The sequence below is a fragment of the Eleutherodactylus coqui genome, chromosome 2, assembly GCF_035609145.1.
Source record: "Eleutherodactylus coqui strain aEleCoq1 chromosome 2, aEleCoq1.hap1, whole genome shotgun sequence".
Lineage (NCBI taxonomy): Eukaryota > Metazoa > Chordata > Amphibia > Anura > Eleutherodactylidae > Eleutherodactylus > Eleutherodactylus coqui.
In genome coordinates, this window is record NC_089838.1 from 131,141,333 (window position 1) to 131,156,537 (window position 15,205).

General features: G+C 44.8%; 1 protein-coding gene across 3 annotated transcripts in view; it reads right to left on the reverse strand.

Moving 5' to 3' along the window:
- Positions 1 to 10,416: 10,416 nt before the first annotated feature.
- The window catches only part of TMCC3 (transmembrane and coiled-coil domain family 3), a 71,554-nt gene continuing 66,765 nt past the window's right edge, over positions 10,417 to 15,205 (reverse strand). For all 3 annotated transcript variants that reach the window (XM_066591531.1, XM_066591532.1, XM_066591533.1), the window contains exon 4: positions 10,417 to 11,806. In XM_066591531.1, coding sequence (XP_066447628.1) covers positions 11,504 to 11,806 — 303 coding nt within the window. In that variant the 3' untranslated portion in view covers positions 10,417 to 11,503. The remainder of the gene's footprint in view (positions 11,807 to 15,205) is intronic.

Below are 15,205 nucleotides of genomic sequence, written 5' to 3' on the forward strand. Positions count from 1 at the left end.
GGGTGGCAGCGTCCATGTGGGACTTGCGGAAATGTGCGCAGAGTCGGCGCACCTTTCCGAGCAGGTCTGACAAGCGTGGGTAGCTTTTCAGAAAGCGCTGAACCACTAAATTAAAGACGTGGGCCAGGCATGGCACGTGCGTGAGGCTGCCGAGCTGCAGAGCCGCCACCAGGTTTCGGCCGTTGTCACACACGACCATGCCCGGTTGGAGGCTCAGCGGCGCAAGCCAGCAGTTGGTCTGCTTTGTCAGACCCTGCAGCAGTTCGTGGGCCGTGTGCCTCTTCTCTCCTAAGCTGAGCAGTTTCAGCACGGCTTGCTGACGCTTGCCCACCGCTGTGCTGTCACGCCGCGCGACACCGACTGCTGGCGACGTGCTGCTGCTGACACATCTTGATTGCGAGACAGAGGTTGCGTAGGAGGAGGAGGAGGGTGGTTTAGTGGAGGAAGCATACACCTCCGCAGATACCACCACCGAGCTGGGGCCCGCAATTCTGGGGGTGGGTAGGACGTGAGCAGTCCCAGGCTCTGACTCTGTCCCAGCCTCCACTAAATTCACCCAATGTGCCGTCAGGGAGATATAGTGGCCCTGCCTGCCTGTGCTTGTCCACGTGTCCGTTGTTAAGTGGACCTTGGCAGTAACCGCGTTGGTGAGGGCGCGTACAATGCTGAGGGAGACGTGGTCGTGCAGGGCTGGGACGGCACATCGGGAAAAGTAGTGGCGACTGGGAACCGAGTAGCGCGGGGCCGCCGCCGTTATCATGCTTTTGAAAGCCTCCGTTTCCACAAGCCTATACTGCAGCATCTCCAGGCTGATCAATTTGGCTATGTGCACGTTTAACGCTTGAGCGTGCGGGTGCGTGGCGGCGTACTTGCGCTTGCGCTCAAACACTTGCGCTAGCGACGGCTGGACGGTGCGCTGAGAGACATTGGTGGATGGGGCCGAGGACAGCGGAGGTGAGGGTGTGGGTGCAGGCCAGGAGATGGTAGTGCCTGTGTCCTGAGAGGGGGGTTGGATCTCAGTGGCAGGTTGGAGCACAGGGGGAGAGGCAGTGGTGCAAACCGGAGGCGGTGAACGGCCTTCGTCCCACCTTGTGGGGTGCTTGGCCATCATATGTCTGCACATGCTGGTGGTGGTGGCTCCCCGGCTGATCTTGGCGCGACAAAGGTTGCACACCACTGTTCGTCGGTCGTCTGCACTCTCAGTGAAAAACTGCCACACCTTTGAGCACCTCGGCCTCTGCAGGGTGGCAAGGCGCGAGGTGGCGCTTTGGGAAATAGTTGGTGAATTATTCGGTCTGGCCCTGCCTCTACCCCCTGGCCACCGCACTGGCTCTTCCAACCTGCCCTGCTGCTGCACTTGCCTCCCCCTCTGAAGACCTGTCCTCAGTAGGCTTAGCAAACCAGGTGGGGTCAGTCACCTCATTGTCCTGCTGCTCTTCCTCCGAATCCTCTGTGCGCTTCTCCCTCGGACTTACTCCAATTACTACTACCTGAGTGATAGACAACTGTGTCTCATCGTCATCGTCCTCCTCACCCACTGAAAGCTCTTGAGACAGTTGCCGGAAGTCCCAAGCCTCATCCCCCGGACCCAGGGAACTTTCAAAAGGTTGGGCATCGGTCACGACAAACTCCTCCGGTGGGAGAGGAACCATTGCTGCCCATTCTGGGCAGGGGCCCGAGAACAGTTCCTGGGAGTCTGCCTGCTCCTCAGAATGTGTCATTGTAATGGAGTGAGGAGGCTGGGAGGAAGGAGGAGCAGCAGCCAGAGGATTCAGAGTTGCAGCAGTGGACGGCGTGGAACTCTGGGTGGTCGATAGATTGCTGGATGCACTTTCTGCCATCCATGACAGGACCTGCTCACGCTGCTCATTTTCTAATAAAGGTCTACCGCGTGGACCCATTAATTGTGAGATGAATGTGGGGACGCCAGAAACGTGCCTTTCTCCTAATCCCGCAGCAGTCGGCTACGCTACACCTGGATCAGGAGCTCGGCCTGTGCCCACACCCTGACTTGGGCCTCCGCGTCCTCGCCTGCGTCCACGTCCTCTAGGCCTACCCCTACCCCTCAGCATGGTGTATTACCAGTAGTGCAGAAACAGAACGCTGTAATTAAATGTGCCGCTTATTGGCCTGTGGTTGGAGGCTGACTTCGCTTACGGAACGCACAGCAGAGCCAGGAAAGAATTTTGTGCAAGCCTGCTGTAATACTTAGCTGGCTGCGTATTAATTAGGACTACTACCCCCAGCAGAGACGCAGTACACTCAGGACGGTCACAGGCAGCCCAAATAGATTTTTTTTGTCCCAAATTTTTTTGGAAAAGCCCACTGCCTATATAGACAGTATATGTCTTTCACCTTTTTCACTGTCCCTGCCTCAGCACTGCTGGCCCTATACTATGTAAAATTACTGCAGACTGAGGACGCAATGCTCTGCACGGCCGATATAAAAAAAAAAAAAAAAAGAAAAATGTGCAACACTGCAAAAAGCAGCCTCAACAGTACTGCACACGGTCAGATGTGGCCCTAAGAAGGACCGTTGGGGTTCTTGAAGCGTAAAATCACTCCTAACACTTTCCCTATAGCAGCTCCAGCAAGACAGCACTTTCCCTGAGCTATGTCAGAATGCATCTGTGGCGAGCCGCGGGAGGGGCCGATTTATATACTCGGTTGCCACCTGATCTCGCCAGCCACTCACTGCCGGGGGGGTCGTATAGGGCTTGAACGTCGCAGGGGGAAGTTGTAATGCCTTCCCTGTCTTTCTATTGGCCAGAAAAGCGCGCTAACGTCTCAGAGATGAAAGTGACGAGCATCTCGAACACGCTAATACTCGATCGAGTATCAAGCTCGGACGAGTACGTTCGTTCATCTCTAGTCAGAATCTGTAGATTTTTGTTAGGCTGAAGTCTTTGATAAGGGGCATCACCCTCTGTACGTTGGCAGTTAAGATCAATAGCTCAAGCTTAACCCTTTAAAATTACACTCTTGGGTGTCCACTTTAATGCCAGTTTTTGTAGACTTATTTATTTTTTTCTAACTGTAATCCCCTCAGGGAGCCTCGCTGCAATAAAATTCATTACTAAAATAAATTATCCTCATTAACCCTTTCCAATCCACTGTCTGACCTCTTAAGACATTATGATTTAAGACTATACAGCTCCAATGTTGGAAGACGTCCATTGGGGTTCTCTTACTGTATATTGCCAGCCTCTCTACTGTCGGAGCCTATCCAACGTGTCACCTCATGCAGTACTGGCTTTAGCCAGCAGATAGCGCCGTTGTATAACAGCAGAAAAAGAGTAAGCCCCCTACGAAAACCAGGATACAAATTGGATTGGAAAGGGTTAAGAGTATATGCACATAGACAACTAAAAAGTTGTACCAGAGCTTCTCCGATGCAACTCTCATGGGTCATCCCGTCTGTGTGCGAGACCACTCAGACTATTCATCCAACTTGAAAAAAAAACCAACCCATGTGCATACACCTATTCGAATAAATGGGTGTATATTTCAGTCAGAATCTTAGACCAAATTTTTTATCTGAATCGGACGGAAAGCAAGACCATGTGAATGTAAACTTTGTGAATAAAACTGCTGAATAAGCAAGAACACCGTAACTATTTGCTGTTAGGCCTCATGTCCACGGGGAAAATCGGGCCCGCTACGGATTCTACATGTAGAATCTGCAGCGGGTCCCTCCTGCTCCGCGGACATGAGCGCTGAAAATAAGAATGACAATAAACTCACCTCCCATCCGCTCCGTTTCTTCTCTTCGCGGCGGCGTCATCTTCTCTCGTCGCGGCCGGATCTTCATTCTTCGGCTCGGCGGATGTGCACGATGACGTCGGTGACGTGCCCCGCGCATGCGCCGGGCCGAAGCAAAATGATCCGGCCGCGGCTGAGAGAGGATGGCGCGGCGCCGAAGAGAAGAACCGGAGCGGGTAAGTAAAATGTGATTTTTGTGTCCCGCGGATCCGGACGGCTTCCATAGGCTTCAATAGAAGCCCGCGGGAGCCCCGCATGAAAATGGAGCATGGTCCAGATTTTTTCATGCTCCATTTTTTTTTTAAATCACTTTTATTGACGATCCGTGGGTATTTATCTACCCGCGGGTGGTCAATGCATCCCTATGGGGTGCGGATCCCCGCGCGGGAGAAGAGTTAAAATCCGCTGCGGATTTTAATTCTTCTTTTCCCCGTGGACATGAGGCCTTAGCTACACCTCTGTGCGAGTCAGCATCTCTCTCCCGCCTGCAGTTACCTGCTCCCGTGTCCATAGATTTCTACAGGCAACTTGTTCTCCATCTGTCCTGGACTTCAGTCAGCGTCCTGGTTTTCTCCTTTTGTTGGAGTGTAGTACATTCAGCTTTCATATATTGTAAGGAGCGATACATTAAGAAATCATATTGCACACAAGTTTATTCAAAGTGCAGTAACTAATGTGAAGCCTGCTTCATAAGTAGGGTGTACGGCTTCAGATACACACTTACCCTAAAAGTCTCCTAAGGCATGAACCCGGTACTGAAGGTAATAGACAAAAAAAAAAAGAAACACTTAATGTACTACAGAAAGTGAGCCATATTTTATATGGATAGGTTTGTCAATAATTGGACAGAAAACAAAATTCTTAAATATTTATTTAGTGTTAACTAAATCTCTTGTTCATATAAATTTGTAGAAACAAAACATACAGGATGTACATGGAGATCACACATACTAGTATGTATACATATCTTCATGAACAGTATGGAACATATTTACACCTTCTTATGGACAATCACAGTTCCGCATTCAAATGAGCCGTTGGTTTTCTGACTGAACAGTACTTAAAGGGGTTCTCCAACTTGGACAAACTGTAGACACGTGGCAGGCCACCAGCGTCCAGATAATAATCATTGGGATTCATAACATTGGCGCTCATCGCTGGGATTGCTGGCTGCTCATACACATTTCCTATGCAGTTATCCTGCAGGGCAAATGAATCATTACCCCATGCTAATAGAGCTTCTCCTGGCATGGGGACATCCCAATTGGGGCCCTTACCTCCACACAAGGCATATAAAAAGGGTTTGTCCAAGGAGAACTACTCTTTCAGATCAGGCCTGTTAGAACGTTTGACATTAAACTTTACAGAACAATTACAATACACAGATCTACTAAATATAACAATGTATAGCACAACTGTGGACATCAAAATTCAGCATTCACTCTGTAGGTCAAGTAATGATGCACCCAAAACACATTCCTGTCATTGACTATAGAGAGGCTATAACAATAGAATTGGCAACTTCCACGAGTAATATACTCACCCCTACTTAAAACAGAGGAGTAAGTGCATCTGTATGCCAGAGGTTTATAGAATATCAAGTTTTTTGTCTTTACTATAGATTTATTACAGTACGTGGAATTTTAACCCTATGAACCATTGTAAGAAATATCCTTAGTGAGTTTCGGCACAGAAAAAAAATAGCTAAATTCTCTGGTTTAAAAATATTAGAAACCTATCGCTTTAATAAATTTTATACAGACAAAGAAAGTGAAATAAGAATATTGTTACGAATCGTATCCTGGCAGGGCAAACCTTTACTACCAAAATATGGCTGGATTAATAGAATCTCTTAAGTATTTTCCTGCTCAGTTGGACTTATATTTTAATTCTTAATATCGGTACAAAAATCACAAAAATATATCAATTACAGCTTAACTGGGGTTTCCCGAGAGATCCTTCCACACCAGACCGGCTGACCACAGGATTATTAGGAGCTGGGAAGTCCTGTAATCGGCCGTTATCTGCATGGGAATTACACTGTAAATGCTCAGTGGGCATAGGATTTGCCCACTTAAATAATTTCACTATGTCTACGCATCCCAGTCAGCACCTATCGTCCTTTAATGCCAAGTGCTGCAAAGGAGATCCTAAATAGGGGACTACTAAATTAGGTCAACACATCCTAATAAGGCTAGGTGCTCACAGCCATAACTGCGAGGAGCACTGAAGGTACTCTGGTGCAACGCACATTAGACAGTACATGGACAACCATGCATGTGCTGTCCAATATACATGGACAGTGCCCATTCTGGGCATTGAGTTTCCTACTTCTTGTCCATGAAGAGGACAGACTAGGCGATGGCATGAGTCCATGTAAAAAAAAAAAAAAAAATCCACGTGAATAGACTCATAGGCTAAAATGGGGGATTGCGTGGCATTACACAGATAGCACAGGCCTCAAAATATGGCCATGTGCACCTAGAATAAGGCAGATATCCAAGCTGTGTCTGAAGCCAAAGTAGCTGTACTTGCAACAAACTTCTCAGATGATCGAGACATGTCCAAATAATTGATCAGTGAGTGGTCCAATGCGGGGACCCCTGCTGATCGCTAGAATGAAGGGGCTGCAGCTCTCACCCGAGCGCTGTGCCCCCCTCAACTGTCTTCACTGCTTTTTGGCTCCTTCCGGCAGCTGTAAATGGCCCACAGGGGTGTATAGAAAGCGCTATTGGCTTCTACGAGGACATCTTCAGCTGCCAGAGGGAGAAAAAAAAAAAAAAAAGCAGAGAAGACAGCCGAGGAGGGAAAAGACATGTCAAAGATTAGTTAAAGGGCAGCTACTCTATAAATAAAAACCTATACATTGTATAACTTATGACCCTACAATAGAAAATGTGAACAAGGCAAAATGCCTTCATATTTTGTTTTAAAAGCATTTCCTGAAGTCAAATGTAAATATGTGCAAACTTGTCTGTAGTCAGCAGGACATGACAGACAATACAGTAGAAGTAATTGGACGGTGTCATGGGAGCAGAATCAAACTGGATGCTTTTCCAACCACCTAATATATGTTATCATGTGTGAGGAATCACTTAGCAGCTTGCACAGCAGTAATGCTGAGGTTTTGTTCAAAAAAGTACTATATAAATACATGCATGTCAATGAGGGCATTACTATTCACAAGATTACGGCATCTCATAGCTGACCGCATATGCAACGCTGGTTAGGAAATAGATTGAAGTGTTCACAGGCTCAAAGCTAGGTTCTATTATGTAAGCTTCAGCAGTCACCATCGACTCCCAAAAAGTTCCTGTTGGTGCCAAAGTCACTTGTTTAAAAACCCATCAAGAGTAATTGAACAATTGTAAGATTCTGTCACTTTATAGTCATCTACAGAAGGTTTGATTGCAACAAGTCATAGTAAAAGTCACAATTCTCTATACTGTACATTGTATAAAAATACAGAAGAACGCACACTCCCTTACTTTGGAAAAAAGTTACTGCAGAATGAAAACTGCTCTGTTCACAGTCTGGAAATGTGCAACTAGCGACGTCTAAGGAAAAGTAAAATTGTGCAAGTTCATGTAAATCCTCATGTTCAGCATGAAGAGGCCAAGCTGCAACAGTGCAAATCCCAAGTTTAACCACGCCTATAGAGAATTAGGGTGTATGCTCACAGTGTGGTCACATGTTTTCTTGCCGCCGTTTTCATAAAATCACTTCAAAAAAAGAAGAAAAAAAAAAAAAAAAAAACTCTACAATTTGATCACATTAGGAATTTATTAAAACTATTTATGCCAGTTTTCTGGCATAAAATCTCAGATTTTGGCACACACCATATTTGTGCTAAAATGTATCACTTTACTTTTCTTGCCACTGTTGCAGTGGTGAGGAAAGTCAGTGGAGATAAGCGGACAAGGGCACAATCTGTTTGGCACATTTGCAATTTAAGTCAGAAACTGGAGCAAATTATAATGCAATTCTAAAGGCTGGGTTCACACAGGGCAGATTTGCCACGGAAATTCCATGCGGAATTTCGCCGCAGCAAATCCGCATGCGGCCGCTAATCCTGGGATTAGCCAGCCATGTGGACGAGATTTCTCAGAAATCTGGTTCACACAGGACGGCAAATCCGCTGCGGCTAAGCCGCGGATTTGCCGACCTCAGCATGTCCATTTTCTTCCCCGCTGCGGCCGCGTTCTCCTCTTTGGGAGCACCAGACGCAGTGGAAGAGCAAGCCGCCGGGCCGCTTCAAAGCCGCTGCAGGTTTTGCAGCAGCAGTTTTCCCGGCAGAAATCTCACGTTTTTTTTTGCTGCGGCCAAACCGCGAGATTTCCGCCGAGAATCCGCCCTGTGAGAACCCAACCTTAGCCTAATATAATCAGGCCTGGATTTCAATTTCCTGTGCACAGAGAGGCAAAGCTGTGAGCTGTACTTTAGCATACTTTAGCATTGCATACACTAGCCTTAAACTAGTCTTCTAAGGCTTCCCCGCTGTGTGAATACACCATAACAGATCTAATCCTGTCACAGACAGACATAAAAGCATTATAACAAACAACTTCCAACAATCAGTCATCTAACATTTAATTTGGAAGGTGCAGTGGCTCGGGGCTTTCAGGTGCCCATTGGCCGCTACTTGAGACCCTACCATGTGTCATTATCCAACTGAATTAGCATTATCTAATTCATCTTATGGAGAGTTTAGACAGAATGATTATCGTTTAAAAGATCATTCAAAGTGAATGATAATCGTTCAGTCTAAACGCAAGCGAACAATTGGATGACAAACGAGGACGTTCACTTCTCGTTAGTCATTCAGTTTCTGCAGGACCAAACATTCTTGTTGACTTGTTCACTTGTCATTGTTTAAGCAGCGCTTGTCCAGTGTTTAACATAGGGAATGTGAACACTGAATGGGAAGTGAATGATTCTCGTTGAAGGAGTTAATAATGAATCTGCTTGTCTAAAGAGGCTGCACGGGTGCGATCGAGCTGGTGATGTTACCAGCTCATTCACTTGTGCAAACGAGATTGGTGCAGTGTAGAAGGAGCATTAGGTATGCTACTTGATGTGCGGATGGATATATTACACAGTAGTGTATCTCTGGCACTTGATGCAGGTGGGGCTCCACTAATTATAAACGAAGGGCTCCTGCACACTTGCGTTTCTCTTGTGCGTTTTTTCCACGAGTTTGCTGCTTTTTTTAACGCTAAAGTCAAAAGGACTTTCTAAGGTTAAAAACGCATCACCCGAAAATCGCAATGCGTTTTTAACATTAGCAAGTCCTATTGACTTTCATGTTAAAAAAAATGCTGCAAAATCGTGTGAAAAAACGCGTGAGAAAACCGCAAGAGCTTTAATGGTGACTACCCACTACAGTTTTTTTTTCCCCTGCGAAATTCGCAGCATTTTCTTTCCTGCAGGGGTCTATGGGACTTGTAATGTTAAAGCGCGATCGCACAAAATCGCGATTTCATGGTAAAGTGTGATTTTGCGCGATCGCGATTTTAACATTACAAGTCCCATGGACCCCTGCAGGAAAGAAAATGCTGCGAATTTCGCAGGGGGGAAAAAAACTGTAGTGGGTGGGCGCCCTAAGGTAGGCATAATCTTTACTGTTCCGTTCACTTCAGTGAGACAGCTGAGCACATTATTCCGTCAATAAGAACTAGCTTGCTGGAGTGAGAATACCACTTTAAAAAAAGTTACAGTTGTATAAAGCTGTAGAAAAGCCTGGAGCAGGTAGGTGACCGTGGTAATACATCACCACTCCTTTCCAAATGACATTTGTATGAGCTCCAGTTCTCTTCTGCACTAGTTGTATGCACAATACAAGGTGTGTGTGTTTAGGCTTGTCTCTGTGGCCATCTATGGCCATTCATGTACTCAACAAATAACCTCTCCTGTTAAAAGTACCACCAATCTGTGTTTTGTGGACGATGTGCTACCATCATTAGAAATAATGGTTTGGAATTGAAAGCATATGAAATAATTTTTCTTGTACCAGTAACTAGAGGAACGCTGCATTACTTGATTGCAAAGCATATTGTAGTTCCCAAACAATTATCTATGAGAACAAAAAACAAAAAACAAAAAAAAAACACAAACAAACATGAATGTGTTCTAGTTGACAATTTGCATGTATTCAAAGCCCGGTAGGTTTCTTTCAGGTTTCTGTGGTTGAAAATCAGCTTTAACCCTTTCCAATCCAAGTTGTATTCTGGCTTTTCTAGGGGGCTCACTCTTTTTCTGCCATTATACAACGGCGCTATATGCTGGCTAAAGCCAGTACTGCATGAGGGGACACGTTGGATAGGCTCCGACAGCAGAGACATCAGACAGTGGATTGGAAAGGGTTAAAATGTGGATGGGTTGTGGGGGCAAGAGCAAGGTTTTTGAAGGCCTTCTTCATATGAATGGAAAGTTGAGGAAACTTTCTGCAACAAATCTGCTATATGTGAATATATCCTTGCAGTAGTTCTGGGGACAGTATGTTCTGTAGATGGCCAAACCAAATTGCCATATGGTAGCACATCATCCCATAACTGAGACTTATGGCAATTAAGTACACATGCAACTTTTTATTCCCTGCAACTATAAGGCCTCCTTCACACGGGCGACACCGCATCACTGCGAGAAAATCGCATGATATCGCTGCGATTTTCTCGCAGCAATACCGCGATTTTATAGCGCTACAAAGTCGCATGTGACGCTACAAAATCACGCGACTTTGTACCATCTGCTACTATCAAAGTTGCAACGCATGCAAACCGCGTTTTCGTGCGATGCAACAGAGAGGAAGGCTCCATAGAGAAACATGGGCTACAAAACCTCGCGTCTCGCAGGCATATCGCCGGACCTGCGAGGTTTGTGTGTCGTTTTGTACCATGCTACAAAACATCTCATGTGTGAAGGAACCCATAGGAAACCATGGGCTTCACATACATGCGATTTGTAGCAATGCTACAAAATCGCGCGACTTTGTTGCCCGTGTGAAGGAGGCCTAAAAGTCCTTGATTTTAAATGTATTCTTACTTCTTACTTAACTCAAATGTCACTTGTTTTCTATAGTACATATTCTGGCACTATTCATGCCCGCTGTTTACTTCTACCTTCTAGAAGTGATCTAGATGGACCAATAATGTACTGTTGCAGGAAATCTATGAACATAGCCTTACCCCTTCTGTGGTACCGCAATTCCTCTTCATGCAAAGAAACCAAATAATGAAAACAAGAAAACAAACTTCATTCTTAATCCACTCATCAGCACGACTGACAAAAGCAAACACACAATTTAAACGTTTTTGTGCAGTTTTTGGGTATCCTCTCTGTGTCTATTCAACAGGTAAACATAAAAATATATAAAACAGTTATATGTACAACAGAAATCCATTAGGTTTGCTCTTTCATGTCTGATAAGACTGCGTGCGGAGATCCAAATTCTGATCATCATCACGAAGCAAAAAACAACTTTGGTAGATCATGTGTATTCTGACAACACCACCACTCCAGATGTGGAACAGACAGGACTATTCCCATTCCCAATACCAAATTCACCTTCCATGGCTGTCACTTAAAGAAAGGAATCCACATATGCACTGTTAAGGCAAAATATGAAAGTGCACATGCCAACATTGGTTAGAAAAAAAAAAAAAATCTAAGCAGAGGACTGTGAAATAGTCTGGTAACCAGTGAAAAAAGTCCACCGCGTCATGGTGCACACAGGCAGGAGTGTTCAACTCGGCAGGATGACCCTTTCAAGGGCACTTGCTATGTGATCCCAGTTTTTATAAAGGATTGCAAACAATGTCACTGCGAAAAAAGTGCAGAATATGTGGAAACGGCTCTTCATCATCGGAGCGGTGAACTTTGCAATAGTTGACACAAAAACCAGGACAACAGTGATTAAGGCCAAGAGTATGTTTATGCATTTGCCCAGGAGTACTTTGGCATTCACAGATTCAGACTGCACAGCTAGCTGCTCTTGCTGGTGAAGCTCCAATTTAGAAACACGAGTCTGACAGGATTCCAAAGCTTCCTATGAAAAGAACAAAGAAAAATACAAGTGATTGCCTGGATATAAGAGTATGTATAACACCGTATATGACCTCCAGTTTTACCCAAGAATGGAGATACTGTTTGTTTACAGCCACATGGTACAAGACCCCAATACAGTTTAAGGGAGTCTTCAGATGCTTTCTGACCAATAACGGCGTCAGCTAGGGGACATAAACTGGTGTGGAAAATACCTTTCTCACTGTTGACGGACGTCTAATCACCAAAGAACTAACACACTGTATGCAAAAGTGCCTAGTTGACAGTCCCAAGCCCGGCAAGTGTTGAAGCTCTCTTCAGTAGACCCTGCCTCACACCTCCAGTGTTGTCCTATGCCGAACTGTTTGGCACAAAATTCTTGAGCATGTGTCGCGCAATCCTGGAACATCGCATACTCCGTATTCTCCTAGCTGTGGCCTCAATGAATTACTGCTCATGTGTTGTCCCAGAATTACGCAGAACATGTGTTAGATTTGAATGACGTAGGATGGTGCTGGGGCCTTTAATCAATATCAAGGTGGAGGTTTGCGGCAAGGCTTACTGAGCTTACTTAGCACTTGCCTAACTTGGGACAACCACTGGGCACTTACTAGTTCAGATTCACATATGATAGAGGTTTGTGGTTTGCCAAATAGACCTCTGTCAAGAGCAACAAAAGTAAGTTTCCCCTTCTGTTTAACTCTCCAAAGTGCGGCGCCTTTATTGGTTTAATGGGCAGAAAGTCTCTGACACATTCATTTTTAACCAAAACTCTACAGATTCTTAACGAATATCCCCAGTGCTGTATTTATATACAGCTGAAAGTATACAAGTAGAGAGAATCGTTTAGGTGGCAATGCTCTACGAGGATATAAAATACTGTAACATTATGTATTCATCAGATTTATAGCCAGAGGCTTCTCACTTCACTGCACACTACAGAGAAGCAGATTAGCCTGCCCTCCAGGGGCTGCCAGCCATGGGCCCCAGTAGTCTTCTGAAAGTAGTCCTGTCTAGTAAATATTCCCAAGTGAGCTGGAGTAGCACAAACAGCTGACAGCAGCAAGGATGGAAAGTCTCCCTAACCACCTGAATTAATGAGCACATTTCCCTCATGTGAGGTCAAACCGCTTATGCTCCGCTGAGTGAGCCCATAGGTGTTTAGCTGAAGACATTTATTTTTAGGACATTTTATTCTCACTAATTTTTCAGTAAGTGTTCGGTAGTTCTGCACCGTGAAACAGAACGGTTTTCCTAGAGCAAAGAATTGTTACAGGAAAGCTATAATAAATTTGAAGCTATATGTGGTATACAATGTATGCAAAAAAGAACAACTGTGGAACATTATCTAAAGGAAATACAGTGAAACAAGTGCTACAGAAGTTTATTCTGTCATTACAATTACAGTGCAAACATCCAGAATGCATGCTGTTTCCCACAGCTAGACAGCCTACAATGGAGTTCTAGAATGTGGACAGCTCTTCCTTAGGTTGAAGCTGTGGGTGCAGCTTTTCTAACCTCTGGCACGCTGCTGTTTTTTTGTTTTTTTTTAAGGGAAACTGCATGTCATATTGCATAAACAAACCACAACTGTATGATTAAAAGGGGTTGTCTGGATACAAACAGTGATGCTGGCAGTGAGCACCTGCCTGTTAGAGCATTCTGCTAGGATCTGTTCTTCTACATGGGTTTCCAGCAGTAATGCCCCACAGCTGGGGTTGATTGAGCTGTCTGGGTGTGGATTTTTCCTGCCAGCCAATCCACCAGGTCTGTTGCTCATATATATCAGCACCTCTGCTGTGGCTGCTGGTCTTTCCTCTGTTCAGTATGTTCAGCGTGTCTGTGCATGTGGCCGGGCATGTTCAGTGTATGTTTTGATTTGATCAGTCTCATTTTCCTGCGTGTCTGTGCAGTTTGCCTTTCGTGTAGTGTGAACTGTGTCCTGCTGTGGATCCTTCATCATCTAGGATGCAGGTATCCCCTAGGTTCCAGCGCAGGGTCGTCCCTGTTGGGACGATCACCCCACATGCAGACAGGTTTCTGGGGGTTAGTGGTCTTGTTCAAGTAGGGACCCGCGAGACAATGAAGACTCTTGAAGTGGGCTCGTGAGCTTAAGTATCTTGGCCAAAATACTAACAAATACCTAGAACATCCTATCGTTATTCCATCTGGCTATGTGTACAAGTATGTAGGCGAGTGCTTGTCAGTGATTGGTTTATGCATGTACACGAGTATGAAGTCCGCTTCGCAGTTCTGTCTGAATTCACCAGTTCGTGGATGTGGAAGACGTAACACTGACTTCCGCTGTCAACACAGACCGAGAGAATCTTAAGGCTGCAGTGCTGGATTGTTGGGGTTGAAGATGGCAAGTACAATTAGTTTCATTACTTTAACTCATTTGGCTCTAATTTTAGAAAGCAATTTTGTAACTGGACAACCCCTTTACATGGTAAATTAAGAGATACTAATAAAAAAAAAAAATCTAGTGGCTATGACTACAGAGTGTCCATCTTTACTGCATCACAGACTCAGCAGACTTGTTACTGGAGATACATAGCCTAACAGCTATAGTTTATATTGGGCTATCCATTTGAGTTGGCACGAATTTAAAGAATTTTTCCAAACTAAACATTCATCATCTATCCACAGGATACATGACAAATACATGATCCCTGGGGGTATGAATATTGGGAACCCTAGGGATCTCAAGAACCCCACATGCTGGTCTCATGTGTGACCAGCACTCCATTTATTGTCTATGGAGATAGCCAAGCACAACATTAATCCTATCAGTTCCATGGAAGTCGACCCCCCAAGTCCCTCAGGGGCTAATTTTATCAAATTTTCCAGGTGTTTGGTCTATAGGTCCAATCCTCCACCCAAGGAATCTTAGAATGGCTGTGATCTACTGCAAGTGCATAACTAATATCCATGTGCCAGAAGAGGGCAGCAGCTGAATGAGAAACTAACAGCAATAATACGCCAATATGATGCAATGCTTGGCTAATTCTCTGAAAATATTTGCAAGACGGGTAAAAAGCTAATGGCTATAGAGGGATGCTCAAAGTTTAATCATAACAAACATCTACAAGAATTTCTAAAGTTAATGGATTGTAATTGTTGTGAAGAGAGATATTTATACTGTAGAACATGTGCAAACAGGCCCAGATATTCAGCCCCTTTGAACTACAAAGGGTCTAATGTGTATAATATATATATATTATATACACACACACACACACACACACATATACATATATATATATATACACACACACATATATACATACACACACACACACACACACACACACACACACACACTACCGTTCAAAAGTTTGGGGTCACATTGAAATGTCCTTATTTTTGAAGGAAAAGCACTGTACTTTTCAATAAGGATAAC